The following is a 22,757-nucleotide window of genomic DNA, read 5'->3' as shown; positions in this document are numbered from 1 at the left end:
TTAAACTGTCTAAAGATGAAGCAGACCTTTCAAACAGTGGAAGGCTGTTCCAAAGTTTGGTGTCGAGTATTTTAAAAGACCAGAAGAATTACCGTTAAAGATAACATTTTTAATAGGTTTGAACTTTTAATCAATATTAATTTGGTTCATTTGGTCGGTCAGGCTAGTTTCCGTCTGTTGTGAGCTTACAGCGCCCCCTGCCGGTCTTAATAAGTACACACGTAATAAATCAGCATCATTAAAATGCTGCATCATTTTTTGTAACTTCTTAACCAACGGGGTCAATATACTAGACTGTAATTGGCCAAAAAAGTTAGCAAGAAATCATAAATCATATGCTGTACAAAAAGCTACATAGACTACATTTAGTGATAGCTTTAAAAAAAATTAGGTTTACCCTTACAGTGTATGTGTATTTTCTCATTTTAGTTTCTGCAATATATCCCTGTTCCTCTTTTCACAGTTGATCTTAAATTTGAAATAAATGGAATATCATTTAGTAGCATTGCATGAAACACAGCTGTAAATCTGTCAAAAAAATATCTACAGACAATTAAAGACTTCTTTCAAAGCAGCTCAATCTACAGCCATTAAACCTTTCACATGTTCACAATTTAACAAATATGTCCACTTACAGTGAATGCATGTTCCTCATTAAAAAGTGGATTATTGCTCAGTCGGGTTTCATTTCATCCTTAGAATTTACTATATTCTATTTTAAAAAAGCTTTTGGTTGCCTGTCTCTATGAATGAATCTTTAACATTAACTAGCATTAGCCAAAACAAGCATGTTAGCATTATTAGCATCTGGAAGCTAAAATAAACAGTATATATACTTTTTACAAACCAAAAAATGGAAAACTGTACAATTACACAACTCTTCAAATTTGTATGTTTCATTTACACTATGGTAGCTGGCCATGACTGTTAATGAATGGAATTTCTGCATAAAAGGTAAATTGTATTACCAGGAAGGTTAAATTCATTAGAATTACCTCAACATCTAAATTAACATCTAAAATGTCCAAGGTCTGCCAAGCTGTATTTGCTTCAAATGGAGGCTTCTTTGGTGAAGGTAATTTTTTAAAAATCAATTATTATTTCAAATAAGAACTTTGTCAACTACCCTTAATTAATCATTTTGTAATGTTTTCTATTCAAACAGTTTTTTCCCTTGTGTGAAACGATGACATTTCTAAACTTGTGAACAGTGTTGTGTTTTTCTTTCTTTCTTTCTTTCTTTCTTTATGTTTCCTAGTTTTTATGCCTCTTTCCACCTATGTGTAGTTGTATTCAGTGTGATGACGTCGTGACGCCATTGCAATGCATGTTCTCTACAGCTTGGAGGCACCATTTGTTCAAACACACAACGTGAAGGCAAGCAGGACGTGGTGAAAAGTGGCCTCCGATCTCAGCAGTGGGTCAGCCAAGGAGACTCATGCAGGGACCCCCAATTGCACGGCAGGAGGGATGAAGAGGACGATTGTGTCTGAAGGAATCAAACAAAGTCTGCTTGCTCATATTAAGCAGTTTTGACTGTCCAAGTGAAATGTTAAATGATGAATAAAAGGGTTTTGATTATATTATGACATGATCAAGAGCACAGATAAATTTGCATACTGGCCCAGGCAATAACATGCAGAATTTTAGTTCTATGCCGCTTTGGGCCAAAATATATATTTTAATTACACTACCAATGGCATGAGGCACAGCTGATTGCTGCAGGTCACTGCTGTTTAGCATTTATGAACCCTTTAATTGGTTATGGTTGACCATAAGTGCCTACACCTTGAGGCTCAGAGCAGCTTCCACAGAACAGAAGCAGGACCGCACCGCTCCCAGAACGCGGCGTGCTTCTCTCCTCGGCGTCCCTGCTTATCCTCACATCGCACTGGCTGGCCAACACTGAGGCACAATTGATTCAATAAGAGGGATCTGGAAAGGATCCATTTACATTGTGTGTGCGTCTGCTCCGCTTTGAATTGCCCTTAACAGGACCATTCAGGCCAATTGTAACCTGTGTCACAGGGGCCTGTACAACACAATTACAGGTGGATAAACCCAGGGACACCAGTTTCTGTCTGAGCAGATGCATGGTAGTGAGAGCTTTTTTACGCAACCCTGAATAATAGATTGTTTGTAATAGATTGTTTCAAATACAAGTTTGAAAGTGATAAAAAAAAAAGCAATAGGCTGGAAGTCATGTTTGCTTAAGATGTTTGCTCCCGATTTAACAGGAAGTGACACTCATGCAGGACCTCCCGCTGGTCGCCATACTCAGCGGATGTGGCGGAGAGGCTGGGATTAGCCGCTTCAGTGGCGCCGCCAGCGATCATTTGCCACTCTTTTCCTACTCTTTTCATAATTTCCGTGGAATCCAGTTCATTGTCCTCCTCCTGCCTCTCAGCAATGAAATTAAACAAAAGCCTGTCAATGAATAGCACAAGAATGAATAGAGTTTGTTGATGCAACAAAAAGACCACAAAGAGACAGATACAGGTAGATGACACACTAAAGAAAAGTGAAAGTTTAGAAATTCATTTGTTGGGCATTTTGCTGGGTCTATTTGTCCTTTTTAGAAGGGAAAGTCACTGCTAATTGGCATAAAACAATTACTTCTATATTAAGATGAAGAATTTCTGTGTTAATGGGAGTGGTGAATTCCATGATTTATGGTCACAAGTAATTGTCATTGGGATACACAGCACAGCACGCGGTGACACAACGAAACGTGTCCTCTGCTCTATAACCCATCACCCTTGGTGAGCAGTGGGCAGCCATGACAGGCGCCCAGGGAGCAGTGAGCGGCGACGGAGCTTTGCTCAGTGGCACCTCAGTGGCACCTTGGCAGATCGCGATTCGAACCGGCAACCTTTTGATTACTTCCTTAACTGCTAGGCCACCACTGATCTGCAGGGCATGATCACCACCGATCACCACTTGTAACTGCATCTTAGATAGCATCTCCACCACCATCATCATCGATGATAACTTGAAAGCACGTTGTAAGTCATTCTGGATAAGGGCGTCCAATGCCAAATGCCTTAAATGTAAATGTAAATATAATTCATCAGTCCGCACTGTCGGTGTAAAAACGTCTTCAGGGAAAAGGTTTGTGACATTTTTCTGATTGGCAGACGCAGAATGGCAGTTTTTGGTTTAATTTGATCTGTTTAGTACCAAAAAAGGCAAAACTGTGATTGCATCTGTTCAACTTAATTCCCTTTTGTTGCTATTTCCTAAATACATAAACAAATGCACTTGCCACCAGCATGCACTAATGCCTCTTATGCTCCTTTCTGCTCCTATGTGAGGGCAAGAACATAACATGGATGTTTGTTGCACCTTAAAAAATGAGGGATTAGATTTTAATAAGATTTGTTCTTTATATGTTACAGTAACAAACAAATGCAGGAAAGTGTACACTGAGCAATTACTGCAACTTAATGTGCTGTGCACACCTAATTTGTGTATATAAAACCTAATATGTAATTTACATTGTTGTGCCTTAATACTATATGCGGACAGTGATTCAAGTCAGCATCCTTGTGCAAAGAAAGGGCTTCATACACGATTTTCCAGTGTACACCCCCAAAAAATAGCCTTTTTTTTCATTAACTCAATTCAACCTTTTGCTCTCACCAGCCACTTTTTTTAGACGGTGCCCCATATGCCGCATTTATCAACAATGCCGCTAATGTGTTATTCGCACAAGCTTAGGGCCCGCACGCTAATGCATAATGTACCTAATAATTTAGGTGTGCCTAATAAAAATGGCCAGTGTGTTCAGACACAGTACTGGGTGGACATGCCGTAAGCTTGGGTGATATAAATCAACAAATAAGCAGTTGGACGTGCTCCAGGCGAGGTAACAGTTTTCTGCTGTTCATCTACGGCCGCGGCGTGTTCGTTCACAGGGGAGAATTGGCAGAAATCTCTCTCCACTGTCACAGAAGCGGAGCACCTTGAAATCGGCAAAACTCAAAAGAATGGTTTCTGAGCAGCGTGCGAAATGCAGAGAATCTGGGCCGTTTCTACCGCGGCAAGTGTTATTCTGTTGGAGCGCGTGTGTGGGAGTGTGGGAGAAGCGTATCGTGACACTCTCAGCAACGCTGAGACATCAAAAGGAAAAAACAACCCAGGATTTGGCTTAAAGAGAGCCGCCATTGCACAGAGAGCTGCTAAAACAGCGGCGTGCTGGTGACATCACTCCCCTTCCCTAGCCGCCAAAAACCGAGTTGCAAAACGGGCCTCGCTGCGGCGACTTCTCATCAGCGGTCGCTCGTGACTTCATGGGCACGGGCGGCCAAGATAGACCAGCGCGCCGGCGATTAAGTTGCAGGGAGCGATACGGCGGGTTCTTGTTAGTAAAACAGTATGCCGGCGGTGTCACACCGCAGAGATTGCATTGCAAAAGAGAGGCTGCTTTCTTGTGAGTGGCGATAAGAACACCGTCACCGTTTCAGTACTGCATTGAAAAAAAGGATAACAACGCAACATGATACAGCTGTTGGTTAATGTATATTTTCGGTCTCTTCCATAATGCAATACAGATTTTTTTTCTTATCTCGAAAATGGTGTGATGTTAATGCAAAATTAAGTATACTGATATGAGCAGTGTATTCAGAACATGGAATATTTCCCTTTTTGACATCAGTGATTAATACAACTGTTATTAATAACGCAGTCGTAGCGCAAGATCAACAACGCAACAGGTCTTGACCCTTTACTGGGATTTGCTTGATGGATCAATATATTGACTGTTTCCAATTTGCCATAGTGGCATCCATTCAACGATTACAGGTCCAGCCAGAGCGGAGTTAATAAAATAGGATTAAATTAACATATGGTTGGGCTTGTCATTGCGGGTTTCTTCAAGATAACTGGCAGCTATTGGCCAACAGGTTACTACCGCAGTGATTTCCATTTCCATTTTACTGCCTAATGTGGCATGTAGTTAGCAAACCTGTTGATAAAAGGTATTTGGCACTTTGAATACAAATGCACTTTGACACAAAGGGCATCACAGATATCTTCAAAAACACGATTGGCAACATTTGACGAGAAATGATCGAAAACTTTATCTGAAAAAATCTATAATTCCACCTCATGGACCTGGCTGCTTCCTGTTCACTCACCTCCGTTATCTGATATTACTGGGTGCTAGGGGCTGAATCACAAATCATGTGACAATCACTTCACTTTAAAAGTTATGAATTCGAGCCTCACTCAAACCATGCCACCGGTCAACACTCTTAACTACTCCAGGGGAACTGAACCAGAAGTTAATGAGTAGATGTCACCCTGGATAGGTGGCATGAGTGAATGGAGGCTTACTTGCATCAGTGTTACTTCCATTTGTCCATGACCTGTATGAAGATGCATTTATAAAATCACATTTTACAAAAATTTTAATAGCCTTTTACAAATGCACTTTGCTTTTAGTCTATTTTATTTTCTCCATTATCCTATTTTATTTAATTCTATAACTATTACTTAACTATGCACTGTCAAAACAGTGGTTCAGGATGCATTTCACTGCTATAACTATGCATGCATGTGACAAGTAAAAATATTGACTCTTAAACATGAAAATTAGATTCATGAGGATATGAAAAAGCTGCAGGTACAATAATGAACAATTATTTGGCCAGGGCTGTGTTAGACCAGGAAGGTTAAATTAGTTAATCTCTGAACTGATGATATTGTCTCAAATGATCAGCACTTTGACGGAAAAAAGCTCCAGTGTCTAAATAAACGATACTTGTCAGCAGGGCATAGAAGGTCGTTTCCCTCCGTTCTGTTTGGACGTGGCTCCTCTCTTCCTGAAATCGGTTCCGTGGGGTTTTAGCTGCACCCTCTGGAATGAGATCAAAGACCGGCTGATTAGCATCACCTCGCCGGTCAACCAGCTGCTTCTACTGACTTCTTCCTCTGTTTTGTTAAGGCCCCTGTTCGGCCACCAGCTGCTCCGGTTTCCTCCTCCAGAATGCAGCAAAAATCAATACCTGCACTCATTCACTTCAACACTCAATACATTACATCAAAATGAACGTACAATATCCTCACAACTGGTTCAGACTACCACTGAAGGATGAACATTATTAAATAAAAGTTAAACTGTATTATAAATGCAGTAATACATCCACACGATTTTTCAACTGGTTTGCAAACGTTTAGCACCTAGTATTGGATGTCTCATGGTTTAACTGTTCTTCTCATGTATTTTTGCTTAATTACATTATAATCAGATTCAACAAGGAATAACTGTCTGAAAAGACTCCCGGGAATCTGACTACATCCATTGCAATACCATTCCACATGCTTACAACGTTTCTGGCGGCAATGTCACATGCCACACTGACTGATGCTGCTTAGCAACACGACGCTGAATCATAGAACGATCTGTTTCAATCACCAGGGCATTTTTACGTCTTCATATCTGAACAAATAAATTAGCCAAATACAGCCACTGATGGAGAGATGTCTACTTCAACCTTACATTATTCATCATTCATTACTATTGTATTACTGTAACTACAGATTCTATATCGCTCAAGAAAAGGCCGTCTGATTAATGCCATAAATATAAATGTAATATCTATTTCGTCACTTTGTGACATATTATTTCTCTTCTGAGTTCTGAATATCATATTCAAATTGTCAGAAAGTGTCAAAAACCACACAGGATTATGCATCAAGGGAAACATTTAGCTTTAACAGTGATGCAACAGTGAAAGTGCAGTTGATATTGCCCCATTGTGTCCTCAGTATGAAAGTTTCACAGCGTGTGCTTCTTTTTCAGGCCACGGAACTATCTTCTTTATAGAAAAGCAGAGTGAGGAATGCAATCCACGATGACGGAGCTCTCAGCATCGAGTGAAAATAGGCTGGCAAACAACAGTGCGTTTCACCGATCGTCGGAGTGCAATTTACTTGTTTTTTTCTTTTGCCTGTGTCATGCTGATAGGCAAATCAGGACTTTAAGGGGTTCTGGAGAGGCTGAAAGACCTGGAAGTGGCGTGTTTGTTAATCGTTACTCTTGCCTGCAGTTCTGGTGGTTGAGAGTTTACTTAGACACTGGTTGCCATGGGAGACCTTACTATGAACTAGACTTACAGCATAGACACCGGCCATAGGCTGTTCCTTACATTAAATACAGAAGTTAGATTTTTCCGCAATTGTCCTGATTGGTCCCATCCAGCGACAATGAAGGTCAGAAATAAAATGAATCCCGACACAAAAAAAAAATATTGATGTTCCCGACTGAAGAAGCAAGCAGAGAAAGAGCGAGGGAGAGAGAAGGGGGGAGAGAGGGAGATAGAGTGCTTAGAGAATGAGCTGATGGGTTACTCCTACACAGTGAACACACACACACACAGTCTTGGGCAGATGTGAGACATCATTAGTAGATCTGCATCCCCTATGCCAAGGTAATGCATCACGACAGAATTAGTAGAAGCAAATTAAATGCTTTCATTCGTAATGAAGCACATAAACTCACACACACACACATACACACGTGCACTGAATCAGCCTGTATTTCAATCCATTCCATAATCAGTAACACACCCCACCCCACGTCCCAGCCCCCCCCAGCTTTCCCTCAAATCGGCAGCGGTTGATGTTTACAGGCTACACCATGAGGAAAACAGGCACGAGCAGCATGAGAGGTGAGAGATCACACACACACACACATCAAGCAGGGGGTGGGAGAGCCGTGGGAGGCAGAGAAGAGAGTCACCCGGCGAATTCCGACCAAAACACAACGCGCAGCAGATATAGCCCAGTGTGGCTGTGTGCGCGCTTGTGTGTGTTCTGGGAGGAATGTGTGTAGGCTGATCTACGCATATTGTTATAACAGCCCAGCAAGTGAATGTGTGTCTTTTTTTTTTTCCTCCTGGACCAGATGACCGTGCTTAATCATTCATAGCATCCTTAAGTTTGTGTGTGTGTGTGTGTGTGTGTGTGGTATGCAATTATATGCAGTGTGTCAGGTATGGGGTGGGGTTAATTGCTAGTTGATCTGCTCTTCAGAACTGAGTGGGTGGGTAATGCGCAGGCAGAGGGTGGGTGCGAATATGATTCAGGATGAGGGATAAAGGGATCATGAGAAAGGAGAGAGAGAGAATTGAAAATGAGCGGAGGGAGGGAGAGGAGTGATACGTATCCTGTTTTGGAAACTGTATCCTGTGGCCTTTTGAAGTGCTGCTGTGGTCAGAACAGTGGCGGTGGCGTCGGCGGGGTGAGGGGGGCAGTCGCAGGAGAGAATGGCCGCAGTCGTGGAAAGGGTGTGGGGGGAAGGGAGGGTGACGCACCGCAATCTGTTCCTGAAGGGGGGGGGGGGGGGGTCACGAGCCGCGCTCCCCGCCGATAACCCAGCAGGGATATTTACGACGCCGATGACACCAGGCTTGACGCCTGCCCACGATCTGGCAACCGCTGGCGCTCTCCGCTGTGATTGTGTACGGGAAGCCAGCGCTTGTGTACATCCTTTCTTTATTGATCTGCAGGCTGCTGGCCATGCACAGCGCTGCTGAGGCTGCTGCAAGATAAGAGGCTCAGATAGGACCGTGGCAAAATGACAAAAAGGATCACAAAACTGCAGCGAGAGAGCAGGAGAGCAGGAGGATAGAGGGAGGACGGAGTGACCAGGAGCCAATAAAAGCTTAATGGACTCAAAAACAAAAATAGCACATTTTTAATTGGAAGGAAGAGGGAAAAAAACACTGAGAACAATGAGAAGGAAGAGAAGCATGTGATTAAACTGCCATAGGCCAGTAGGGACGGGGAAGAAATTCCATAACTGTTCTCAAGAAGCAACAAAGCATGATATATATATACACACACACACACACACACTTACACTTGCATATGTAAATATGTGTGTGTGATATTTCAGTTTTTCTTTGTTAATAAATCTGCAAAGATGTCAACAATTCCGTGTTTTCTGTCAATATGGGGTGCTGTGTGTGCATTAATGAGGGGTAAATTAATTCAAATGATTTTAGCAAATGCCTGCAATATAACAAAAAGTGAAAAAATTAAGGTGGTCTGAATACTTTACGTACCCACTGTAGTAAAAAATTTGAGGGGTTTCCGTGTATATTTTGTGAAAATAACGTCATAATTGCTTTCAAATGAATTCTAAACGTAAAATTAAGCAGTAGCATAACAAAATGGATTTCCATAATGGTGACCTGCAGGAACCAGAAGTGTGCAACAGTGCCATTTGGACATGGGTTGTGTTGAAGAGTATGATCAGAACTTGCCTAAAGTTGTCCCTCAAGGTGATTAAGCAGCATTATTACCTGTGTCGAAATTCTTGGTCTCACAAACAATTCAGTAGAATAAACAGATAAAGAGTTAAGCTGGCTTGAACAGTTAAGCTGGCTTGAACAGTTAAGCTGGCTTGAACAGTTAAGATGGCTTGAACAGTTAAGGTGGCTCCATAGGCCAACAGCAACTGTGACGTGTTGCAAGCAGTGCGTGTTGGAATGATAACGTTCTGACAGGGAATTCAGGCGTCTGTCAGGACCAGGAAACACTAGTGTTGACCAGCATGGTCATGCTACTGAGCCAGGTATTTTTTAATAAACGGTTTGTTGTTTACCCTGTTAAAACCTAATGAATTGTGCAATGGCTTTTAATTAAGCCTTCTTAAAGACAACCATCAAGTTTTGTGATCTGTGACCAACGGTTATGGTGATATCGTAGAACTGGCCTAAATGCAACATTTGCATGTGCAATACACTCATCCACTTGTATATAATTCTATATACTCATTTTTCTCTCTTTATATGTATGCTGCACTCATTACAGCAGCTTATTACATGCTTCTGTTTATTTCTTTACTCATTTTGATTTATGCGTCCTATTCTACCGATTATGTGCCATGTATTACTTACACTAACTCTAGTAAATAAAACTAGTTTTACTAGTCCACATATCAGCAAAAAAACCTGAAAATTCTTGTCTTTTTTAGATTTTCAGCAGCAAAAGCGTTATTGCTAACACACGCACATTGCGCCGTGGTCTCCTCCTCCTCTTCCTCCTCCTCCTCCTCCTCCTCCTCTTCCTCCTCACCACTCGCGCGCTCCTCTCATTCGCTCCCATCTCGCGCCGCGTTTCCATCGACACCGAACCCGAACCCCGCGGAGCCCCGACTTCTTCTCACCTCCGCGCCCCCGCCGTGCAGTTTTATCCAACTTTGTGTTCCTTATTAGCGACGCACGGCGGGCGTCTCGGAGTAAAAGTCGCTTTTACGGCTCCGGCGAAGAGCGGACGAGGTTACGACGCCGGGAGCAACTTTTTCCGCGACCGACGGCAGCACCTGCTCCTTCTGGCGGCTTCCGAGCTCCAGGCTCCGGCCAGTCTTCCATCCAGGTCGGGAAAAGTTGGTGGAGAATAAAAGAAAAAAATCCTTCCTGTCACCGCGTCACCCGCTTTAAAAGGTGAGCTAAGCTAACTGCGCGCAGCCACTCGCAGGCGTGACATCTTCTAACAACCTGAGGTAATTAATGAGTAATGTGCGGGTTTACGCCTCATTAGACTTATTATTAAAAAAACCCGCACAGAAACGTGAAAATACCGACATTTACGCGCACAAACCAAATTTGACTGAAGGAGCTCAAAAAGTTTCATAAAATTTTCTCATGTAAATATGTTAATACAAACGCTTTCAAAACCAAATGTTATGGTCTTTCATATCTTACTACAGACATTTCCAAATACCATGGGAATTTAAAAAAGATCTCCATCAGCAAGACCGCGCGGTGACGGGCTGAGCGGCAATGTCCTAAATTTGCGCTGAGATGACGTCACCATGGGGGAGAAGAAGATGAAGTTACGCTGGGCAGCGTCGTGGACGTTCTCCCTCCTGCTCCTGGCTCCGCTGGAAGTTCGTCTGGGAGCAGTGCAGCCGCTGGAGCCGGTTCCCCTTCTCCAGGCCCGGTCTGGCAAGGTCCCTCACGCCGCCCAGAACATCACCCTCGCCGCCGTCCTGCCACAGACGAACACAGAGTACGCGTGGGCGTGGCCGCGGGTCGCCCCCGCCCTGAACAAGGTGCTGGAGGTGGTGAACGGCGACCCCGCTCTGCTGCCGGGGTACCGCCTGAACCTGGTGTTCAGCAGCAGCGAGCGCGGCGGCGTGTGCTCCGACTCCATGGCGCCCCTCGTGGCCGTGGACCTCAAGTTCTCCCATGACCCCTGGGCCTTCATCGGGCCGGGCTGCGACTACGCTGCCTCACCCGTGGGACGCTTCACCTCCCACTGGGACGTCCCCATGCTGACCGCCGGGGCGCCGGCCATCGGCTTCAATTCGTACGCCTCCATCACCAACACGGGCCCGACGCACAAGAAGCTGGGCGAGTTCGTCGTGCATCTGCACCGGTACTTTGGCTGGAACCACCACGCCACCCTCGTGTTTGGCGACAATAAGAACGACGAGCGGCCGTGCTACTTTGCGGTGGAGGGGCCGTACTCCGAGCTGCTGAATGAGAACATCACCACGGTGGACCTGCCCTTCACCGAGGAGGACGCGCCCGTCGATTACGACGACGTGCTCACCAGGATCAGCCAGCAGGGTCGCGGTGAGTCCACGCCTGCTTTTGGTGAACGCGGTTTTTGGTTGCGTTTCATCCAAAACATTTCTGTCTTGGTTTCAGCTTCACGTATTCCGTTTTTTTTCTCGTTTCGTGATACTGGCTAGGGGCGGGGACAAAGACGATCAATGCCGCTGTATATCATGCCACTTCCTTTGGGGATACATTATCACCGTGCTGGTATTCCGTATTGACGTATTGACGGCGAAACTGCCAGACAGCGGGTATCGTCAAAACACTTCTGCAGCAGTGTAGTGTGGCTATGTTGCCTCTAAATAACGTAAAAAATTACGTTGTGGGATGTTTTTCTTCTCCTGTGTTATGGAGAAGTATCACAGAACTGACAGAATCGCGAGAATCATCGTTACCGCGGACAACACGTCAGCATTTTATTGCACGGGGGGGGGTGTCTCCCTATATTCACTGGTATCAGGTTTCTGGAAAAGTCCACATAATTTTTGCTGCATTTTCAAGCGGGCGAAATATTAACATCTGACCCAGAGGCTGACGCACAAGATCGTGCTGAAAATAACATCACAAAATAGTGCGACTCTCACCAGACGAGCAATTGTGTTATTGCAGCACGCCCCACCAACATCGTTTCCTCGCACGTGTAGTTACGTGATTATTTCAATACAATTCGTTTATTTTTTTTTCCTCCATTGGCCTCTGCCATTAAAATCCCCTCCAGTGATGAAGCGATGTGCTGATCCCGTGTCGGATCTGCCCACTCGGACAGGCACCAGTGGGAGTTAAACCAGAGACTGAACGAATGGGCCGCGCCCACACCCCCCCATCCTGGAAATCCCTGCAGGAGTTGACGGAAGTGAAACTCGTGGATTTAATTAGCGGAGAAATGACAGACATCGAGGGGTTGGAGGGGAAAAAAGGAAGGCAGGAATTTGAAATGCGTTTAGACAGGTAAGAGGAGGTGAGGTCTGAGTCGGGAAGCAAAATACCAACAGAAAAGGATGGAAATAACAAGGGCAAAAAAAACAACAATGTAAAATAGTCTTTTTTCTGCTTCACCTACTGGCAAGTGCCGTTCTTCATTTAAAATCAGATGCATTTTGGTTGGTGCGTGTGGAACCAGACAAAATCTCTCAGAATGTCCCCCGTCTTAAAAATCACCAACTTCATCAGCGTACCTGATTAGTTACACTGTCCCCGCGACTTTGTTGACGGGTAGTCTGATTTAACGTGGGGAGGAGGAAGTGGGAGATTCAGCAGAGCCAATAAGAGGGAGAAAAGGACAAGACGGGCAGTGCGGCTCTTGGTTCCTCCTTTCCCACCGTGATGGTCACAGAGACGGCGGCGGTGACAAGGGGGTGTCCCCCGTCGATCACCTGCTACTGCTCTTTGCTCCCTGTGCTCGCTATTGTGCACTCGCCTACTCGCATGAATAGGCACGGTGTGTCCAGGTGCACTCTGTCCTGCGTCCACTGGCCGCGCGCTCTCCACGTCCCTACGGTGGTCTTAAAGACGCTACAGGCGGTGACGTAACGTAAGGGGAGAGGGCGCTGCTCATCTCACACATAGCGGGGTTCTGCTGCAGACACACACCTCAAGCTCTTCTCAGTCTTCGTAACCCTATTTTCTAAAGTCCTTGTGGTTAAACACGATCACTCATAGGCGAAGGGGTTGCGATATTAAATGTGTTCTCTTGTGATCTTAACTTTTAAAAAGAAGGTTCCTATTATCAGGTGGAGGTGTGAAGCCAATAAGTTCATATTACACAGCGATCGTCACACCGTACCAGATCAGGATATAAACCAGCATTATGAGTTCTCAGAACGTTCCCAAATGGCCGCTATTTTTAATTATCAACAATGCTGACAATATTTGGATAAAACTATAAAAGCTATAAAGTTTTACAGCGTAATGTAAATAAACCAAACAAACCAGCTGTGACCTGTTTATTTACATCACGTCAATGCTAAAATATTCGGTGTGACAGATAAATGTTTTTTACGTTGAGTTTTTGAACTATGAACTATGACACGTACCACCTACCTAAACATTGCTGCTGACCAAGTACACCTCATTCCCTGATGTTAGTGACGTGTTTCCTGTCACACAGCCAAAAATTTGAACCAGTGTCCAAGTTATCCAGATTTCATGTGGGGCATGGGCTGGAAAAACAAGTCTAATGGTCAGTCTATGGAGACCTTACTTATCTTAGTCATGGGACTGCTCGCAACCTCTCTGCTCCGAGTCAACTTACTTCAAAGGTGGTAATGACCACTGGGGTCCATGATATTAGCATTCACCCTCTTGGCCCATATGTGGGACCTTTGCCCCTTTTACCTCTTCCAGCGGTTCAAACCAGTTCAGCTTTTTTATTACTGGCTGAACCTCGACAGCTTAGGTCAGTGTGAGGCATTTTGACTTAATAAGGGAACCCCTGGTGACATTTTTGATTCATAGGAATTTCCTGCACAGCATAATTTGTCCCGAATTTTGTTTCTGGCTATGTTTTAGGGGGCTATTCTGGTCAGGAACTGTCTGTTTTTGACTGACCAGGGATTTGAGTTTGAGGTCACAGAGATATTGGTTTAGACCGAACATGGGTTTACAAATATGTAAATGATGTACTCTTAGGAACCCAAATTTGAGAGTCTGAGGGGTTTGTGGTTGCCAGGTTCTGGAAGCAGTTTAAATCAGCAGTGCTTTCCAAACTGTTGTGTGTAACCAATTTAGACCCAGCCATGTGCAGATGGAGCAAAGATGTCCCCCGAAACCATTATAAAATGCAAAACCATCAAACCATTTGCACATAATATGACACTGAAAAACAGGAACCAAGCTGAAAATTTTAAAAAATCAATTTCCTGAATTTCCTGCATGCATCTGTCTTCTCCTTAAACCCCAAGTTTAGCTGCCTTGGTTACCCAGATTCATGCTCATGGCACGGCCGTGGTGCCTGGGCTCCAGCGAGGGCAGGGACACCCTAATTCAAACAGTGAGCCAACTTCCAACACAGGATTACTTACAGGATTCTGTTGACCCCCTAAGCTCCGTTTAGAGAATCTGAGCTGAAGGAGGAGAGTACAAGGAGAACGAAGGGGAGACTATGGCTGCAGTTACTCTGGCCCCCAGGGATATTTAATTAAAAGCACGTCACCACCTATGTTGGGAGATGAGGGAACGTGTGTGTTGATTTTTAATTACCGCCTCGTAGCGCTTTGGCATGTGCATTCCCCCTGTTTACTCACTTTTTTCACAGCGCTCGTTTTTTCGTTTCTGTGCCACAATGTTTTTTTTAAAATTGCTCTCACCATCATGAGCGAAGCCACGTAAAGAGAAACAGAAGAGTGCGAGGAACAGAGACAGATGGACTGTGAAGACTTAGTGACGCTTGCGATGGGTTTGCCTGAGGATCTCGTCTTTCACTCACTTTTATGATGCCGTTCTGGCCCGTTTTGGGTATTGACCCAATGTTGCGTGTGTGTGTGTGTGTGTGTGTGTGTGCGCCCTTTTTTTACCCCTATGGGCTGTAATTTTGACTGAGAGGATTATTTTTCCTCGCGCCATCAGCCAAGAGCGACTACACGGGAGAGATTGTTTCCATGGAGACGGTGAGCATCCGTGACAGAGCACAGAGGCGAGTGGGTGTGACGGGACCTGTCACCTACCATGCTGTCCATATTTTCATTGACTGTGTACCGGAAATGTCAGAAAGTGTGGTCTCCACATGCATCCATGGTATTTTGGGAGGGGGTTTTGCTGCATGGTAAATTATGGGGAAGATCTAATTATCTGAATGAAAAGAGTTTGTATTAGTTTAAAGTATCATCCCTGCAGATGTTCCTTCTTGTCTGCATCATTCTCTAAAAATAAAAATGGGGTCTAGCAATTTGCAGCGCCAAATGCTCAACAGTTTACCTTACACAAACGTATACTATTTCATACCTCCAAAATCACAAAACTGTCATGCAAAATAATTGACAAAAGTTCTTCTATTTGAGGTGCAGGGCTACTGTCTCCTTATGTAGACAGATTTCTGGGATATTGTATATAGGCGTGGAACCGATCGAGCACATGGTACTGATCGGGTACTGACAGGGGCGGTCCTAGCCTGTTTGGTGCCCTGTGCAAAAAAAAGTTTTTAAAACTTTGGTTTATAAACCACAAAAATACAATATTGGAATCCTGAAGAGACTGCACGAAAAATATGAACAAGAATAGTGTTATTTAAAGATGTTCTGACAATACTTTTCATCTAAACCTCACAGCTGAATATAGAAAATCCTCAAATTTTAAATGATCACTCGCCTAATACAAATACCTGGTATTTCACTGGTCTTATGGGTGTGACAGAAACACCACTTCCAGTAGAATTGTCCAGATATTGTTTCATCTGGTATGCAGTTATGCTATATGTCAATGTATCTGTAAAACGTTTTTTTATACAACTTCATGCTGCAGTACCTTAGCTGTGGATTTACTTATAAATCCACAAATTTATAATCTACCGTCTATGGTTAAATTTATGACATGTTTTCAATTGAAAGAAGTTAAGATTGCATTTTTAAGAAGTTAAGATTAATTAAGCTTCTCCTCATAAACACACCGCAGTATCCTGATCCAGGAGGAAAATGCCGCATGCTGTGAATATGCCAAAGTTATTTAGTTTATTTAGTTATTTTGCAGTGATGGAACAAAACAGATCTCAGTCCAGTTGGGTGTTCGTGGTTATTTATCACGAAATCTGTTATTCGTACGGGCTGCGTCCGCTGGCAGCCAGGCTTCAGTCAAATCAGGTCTGCTTTGTAATTCATCAGGACATGTGTTGTTCATATACTTTCAGGCCAAGGCAGGTTGCGGCAGCAGTAAATTGTCGGTGTTTATCATTTTCTGGTGGGATTGAGGGATGGAGTTGCTCTGCATATTTGGACTGTGTGCGATCCACGGGGACCGTGGGCACATTAACTTGTCGCTGTGACATGCACCAGCTGCATCCAACTTCTTTTTGCACGGGGCCGCCTCATCATGCACTGACTCATTGTGCAAATACATTCGCGAGCGATGATGCAACAGTTTCCCGGCATAGTTGCCATGTTAAACTTGCATTCGGGAACAAACAAGGGTTCCTCATTAGACCCCTCAGGATCACCGTATCGCTAACCAGGAGCACTCGTATAATACAAACCCATGGATTTTCTATGCAGAATATTTTTTGCGAGGCTTTCCAGTTTAGGGGCGCCGGAGCGTAGCTCCGGGCCAACGCCTGGCTAAGTGGCCCAGGGGGAACTACGGTACACACAGGCCCGGGTCTTGTTCCTCCTGATGTATAACATCTGATAAGGTTCGGCATGATGCATGGGAAAGGAGGCTTGGCTCTCAGAGTTGTAGCAGGTTCCAGTAAAAGAGCCCATCCGTTGCCAAGGGAGACAGAAAGGTCTGCGAATCATCTGTGCTGGCATCAGGAGAGCATTGGTACCTGTGCGTCACAGAGGCACGTTGATAAACAAGCACCGATGTGATGCATCTCAACCAAGGCGCTCTAGACGTCACCCGGAGTTTCACAGCCCAGAAGTCTGCAAAGAGAGAAGCAACAAGCCAAAAAAACATACGGTGCATAATGTACCCAAGTCAGGTTGAATTAGGGCTTTAATTCATCAAGCCCGTTTCTCCTTAACGAGGGACTGCAGGCATGCAGAGACCGCCACGTGTGTCTGGTATGAGTTCAACACTACTGGTTTCATTTTGTCTGTAATCCAAGCTGTCCACGGAGCTCTTTGTAGCAGAAGATGGAAAATACACCGCAAAGATCTGCGCCTCTGGATTTGCTCTTAAATGCTTGTATCTGCTTTACTTTCTAAGTGGCCCATAAAAAGAGAGAACATTAAAGACTACAGAATGCCAAACTTAACCTGAAGAACCTTCCAGTTGTGCCTGTTTATTTTCTCATGGTCTTGTGAAGAACATTGCCTATAAATGTTTCATAAAGAATAATTTGAATTGTTGTTTACAATGTAGTTGTGTACTCTACTAATACAAAGTTTTCCTTGCAAAACGCATGTTTAATCTTCTGTACAGATTCAGCGTGGTAGGTAGCACACTCGCCACACACACTCGTCTCCAGGGGGACTGTCCCTGTAACTACTGATTGTAAGTCACTCTGGATAAGGTCACCTGGTACATGCTATAAATGTAAATAGGCCCATTTGCAGCATTAATTTATTAAAATCCTTTTGTTGGGTTGAGTGTTTGTGTCCTTCTTTGGGGTTGGCCTAATGGTTAAGGAAGCGGCCCCGTAATCAGAAGGTTGCTGGTCGGGTTCGAATCCTGATCCGCCAAGGTACCACTGAGGTGCCACCGAGCAAAGTGCCGTCACCACACACTGCTCCCCGGGCGCCTGTCATGGCTGCCCACTGCTCACCAAGGGTGATGGTTAAAAGCAGAGGACACATTTTGTTGTGTGCACCATGTGCTGTGCTGTGTATCACTGTTCCCACCACACATTCGTGACAGATGTTAAATGTGACTCATCTTACCGTATATGCATTTGTTTAGTCTTTGAAAGGGAGAATACAAGAAAATACTACCATTAAAATGTGTGATTAATCACGGCCTATTATGGTGATTGATGTTAGCGAACGACACCACTGATGTCATGTAGAGCGTTATTCTAGCTTGTACACATCTGTACATTCTGTACAAAGTGGCACTGTCGTTGAATTCTCCCTTGTTGCAATAATCGTTCAAACTCAACACTGGGTTCTTTTCTCCCTATTTGGTTAAAATTTCCGCTGCTGTGTTTTCTCCTTCTGTACATTTATAGGCAAACAATAGCCTGTTTGCATATGTCTGCTGATAACAAATGATTGAATTGGTTTCTCATCGTCGGAGAGAAATTATTGGGCTGGGAGAGTTTAGAGTGGCGAATGGTGTTCCCACATACATACTATTTTAGACTGAAGGAAATATTTGATGTGAAGATAAAATGGTTTTAACTGGCATACAGAATGGCCCTCCTATGAAACACTTTTTATAGAATATATGCATCTCTGTTCCGATTAATGTTTATCAATGATTTTTGCTTGTGAGATTTTTATGTGATCATTGTTTATTATTAGACTGGAATTTTACAGCATGTATTATAGTTTCTTTTCTGTTGTATTTTAATGTAATTTTCAACCCTTTCAAATGAGCATAGGTTTTAATTAACTCAAAGTCTGTTTGAGTGTGTGATCCTTTCCTTTAAGTGCTTCAGCAGCTCATTACTTGTAGGCACTGGAAGAGCATTCATCAGACCCACAGACACTCAGAGGGCATGGCGGAATTTTAGGTGAGGAGGTAAAGAGAGAGAGAGAGAAACAATGAAAGATGGGGTGTAGGAAGATGCTAAACATAGAATGTGATAAGTGCAGAGACCTTTTAGCAGTAATGAATATTCCCCTCCACACACACACGCACACACATTCTCTTTCCAAATTACCTCCCTTCCTCTTTTATTTTTATCCAGCATGAATCTGATTAGAAGGGTTCAACATGCCCCCACCGACATGTGGGGCTTGTTCAATAATGTCATGTCATGGACATTCTCAAATAAAAAGATAAGAACACAAAAGAGATCACTTAGTTGGTAGCTGTTTCTTGAAGAAGTGAAACGACCCGTTTTTATGTTTGAGGAGCCCATGATCACTGATCACTTGTCTTGTCTATTCCTCAATCTGTGCAATTTAAATTCAAATTCCTCGATACGCCCAATCTGGCAGCACTGAACACAAGATCCTGTCTCCTCCCTCCTCTACTGTTTACCTCCGCCTTGTGTGTTATTGTAATAAGATAATGCACGGTTGGTAGGCAAAACAAATGCACCTTCTGTTATAATCATCTAATCTCTTCCACCAAACCGAACATGGGACAACAACGTCACTTGTCTAAAAGCTACACGAGTGTTGTTAAGTTTAACATATGATAGCCAGCACTAAGAGTTAAAATGTGTTCCATTGTATGAATATTTTAATTAATCCTGATGGTTTTTTCAATATAACATATATAAACTGAACTTTGAAGGTCTGTGTTATGATAATAATTTGCTTTGAATTTCATTGAAATTAGTAAAAATTTTACATCATGAGAGGTAACCGTCTTTCAAGTCTTCAGGTTTTAAATACATTGAAATTAAACAATGTTCCGCATTATCGGAGTAACCATCTTAAAGGTCCCCTTTTATGAAAATTTATCTTGTGAGATAATTTAACTTTTAATACGAGTTTCCCTAGCCTGTTTTTGGTCCTGCAGTGGCGAGAAATTGTGGTAGGTGTAAAGCGTGCTTTGTCCATTCTGCTTCACCGTTCAGAGAGCAGCAGCCCAGACAGTCAGATCTGGAATTTGTCCCCTTATGTCGATCACAAGAGGAAAGGTTACCTCCCGTTTCTCATGCTTTTACCGCCCAGAGAATTTCCCGCCAAATTTGCACCAATGGTGCGTCCTGGGAAAATCACATTGTGTGACTGGACCAAAGTGGCTGTAATTCTGCACCAAGGCTGAATTTCGGAAAGAGACTTCAGATACAGATTTAGAGGAACAATAAGACCAATAATAAGCAACAAAAAAAAACATTCATAATAGGGGACCCTTTTTTTAGCATTTTTGCTAAAAAATGTTTTCCAGAGAATTGCCCTAATGTGTCCAGAATGTTCCTTCTGCATTACTTACATGTAAGAGATAAACAAGAAAAACGTGTTTTATGGTGCTGATTCCCAAGGTTTTGAGTGGCAATGCACAGTTGGTACCTTGCAATATTACAGATACATTCATCTAGGCCTAAATGCATCATCCAGAAAGATGTAGGCGTTTTTTTAAGAATAGTAACTGTTGGTTGGAGAGCTTTTGTTATGTTTCCAGTTGGAACGGGTTTGTCTCTACAGTAGAGCATTTTGTGTGCAGCTGAATTCGGCTCGGGTGTTGTGTAGCTGGTTGGCATTGTGCTGTTATGGTCAGTCTCACTTGATAGGATTTCAGAGACATGGTACATTGGCTCTTCACGGGTTGCTGTGTCTGATTATATCATGAGCAGTAGCTTTTGAGAAAGCTGGCTGCAAGATAATCAGAAGTGACAAGTGGGCTCTGACCATTTAAAATAAATGAATTTAAAGTGAAAACATTTTTTTAAATGCTTATTTCAGTACCTTGTACTATTCATTTGTTTATTCGTTTTGGCGTTAGGGGCGCCATTTTCTAGTTTCACATTCAGTGAAAGGATATCAGTAAATAGCACACTTACCCATAGGATTTCAGGAAGAAGACAAGGTCTTATGGATCCCTGTGGTACAGAAGAGAACTAGAGCAAGGGTTTGTTGATTTGAAACCTTTTGTGAAACAGAACGACACTTTGTGACTCTTTAACAACTCTTAATTGTGCTGGACAACCTTGTTAAGGTCCCTCTATGTTCCAAGGGTTGTTGTTATAGAAACATAGGCTCTGCTTGGAGGTAAATGATGAAAGACCAAATTCAAGAGGTTCTTGATGATTCCTTATATGCTTTAGCATCCTGTGTCTCATTCACATTCATTTACTCATATAAATAGTCTTCTCAGTCTTCTCAGAAAACTATTTTGTCTATTATTTCATATTCATTGACAGCAAATGTAATTTGACAGGAAATATAACCTAAGTGAAAGTGAAGTGACTGCCATTGTGAAAAAAAGGGTCCTCTGCTTTTAACCCATCAGCAGCCATGAAAGGCGGCCATGGAGCTTGCGCTACGTGGCACCTTGGCGGTTCAAACCAGCAGCCTTCTGATTACGGGTTTCCTTACACCTTAGGCCACCACTGCCCCAATCGGACAGCTAAGACATCACCTTGTGTGTGTTTATTATTATGGAATGGGTTATTCTGTGTAAAACTTCCCAAGTGATCAAACCATCTTCAAGATTGATAATGTTCATTATTAGTTTATTATAAAATATCCCGGTGCACGATTTCAAACTAGAACATTTAAATTCTATTTGGTTTGGTTTCGCAGAGATTTTGAGATGAAAGTAATTTTTTTCAAAATGCCGTGGCAACAATGACATCAAAGTTCTTTGTAAAACAGGAAAATGATATCACATTTTGATTCCAAGAATGAATGAAAGTGGGCGGGGGGAGTGCACTGCCAACGACAGAGACCTGGACTTTTAGTCATGCATATGCTAACAGCTCCATCGGTATTATTATAATATTTAACATTTATTTTTGTTACATATCTGTTTATCCATTGCAATTTTGGAAATAATGTTTGCTCTGATTAAATTGAAAGCAGTATGTTTTTATGTACGTCCAAGTAAATTACACTTGAATTACAGTGAATATTTGGAGTAAGAAGAGGTGAAGATGAAAACTATTTCTCAACCCCAGATTTTAATGTTCAGTGCCATGATACCACCATAACAATCCCCAAAGGAAGAATCACAATATATTGCTGCATCAATATCTATTGTCCCACCCCTAGTTATGCTAATGTTGAGCTTCTGTATTGCTTTGAGAAAAATATTATTTGTTATCATTGTAAAATGTAATACATTTTAATACAATACATACATACATAGTATTATACATAGTATTATAGGCTATACACTGTGTACCTACACTGTCTTTTTGAAGTAACTGAAGTTGAAAGTGCTGGCAGTGTTTACTGCAAGACGCAGCACTGCCGTAGCACTGAACGTGTGATATTGGCGCGCAGCTGAAATGCATGATTGTGATATTTGTGTTTTTCCTTCTCCTGCAGTGGTTTATGTATGCTGCTTGCGGGAAACCTTCCGAAAGCTCATGCTACACTTCCGTAGGAGGGGCTTCCCTCAGGAAGAGTATGTGTTTTTCTTCATTGATCTATTTGGACGCAGCCTGGAGTCGCAGAACCACAGACCCTGGTCCAGAGGGGACGCAGACGACCCAGAAGCCAGGGAGGCCTTCAGAGTAAGTAACTACACTACCTGTCAAAAGTTTGGATGCACCTACTCATTTATGGGTCTTGCATATTTTTACACCATAGTACAAAACTGAAGACACTGAAGGACTATGAAATAACACATGAGGTTATGCAATTAAAAAAGTCTCTCCAAATCAGGGAGCTTTTGCCGTGATGGCAGCATTTCACACTTATGGCTTCTCTCCACCACCTTAAGTTGGACAACGGTCCTGAAGGTTTATGCTGA

At 43.0% G+C, this 22,757-nt stretch overlaps 1 protein-coding gene across 1 annotated transcript in view; it reads left to right on the top strand.

Moving 5' to 3' along the window:
* The first annotated feature begins 10,086 nt into the window (after window positions 1-10,086).
* The window catches only part of npr1a (natriuretic peptide receptor 1a), a 44,942-nt gene continuing 32,271 nt past the window's right edge, over window positions 10,087-22,757 (top strand). Inside the window, exons 1-3 of the mRNA XM_028966072.1 lie at window positions 10,087-10,454; window positions 10,721-11,591; window positions 22,331-22,518. Coding sequence (XP_028821905.1) covers window positions 10,826-11,591; window positions 22,331-22,518 — 954 coding nt within the window. The 5' untranslated portion in view covers window positions 10,087-10,454; window positions 10,721-10,825. The remainder of the gene's footprint in view (window positions 10,455-10,720; window positions 11,592-22,330; window positions 22,519-22,757) is intronic.

The sequence above is a fragment of the Denticeps clupeoides genome, unplaced genomic scaffold (genome assembly GCF_900700375.1).
Source record: "Denticeps clupeoides unplaced genomic scaffold, fDenClu1.1, whole genome shotgun sequence".
Classification (NCBI taxonomy): Eukaryota; Metazoa; Chordata; class Actinopteri; order Clupeiformes; family Denticipitidae; genus Denticeps; species Denticeps clupeoides.
This window is presented reverse-complemented; position numbering and strand designations above follow the sequence as displayed.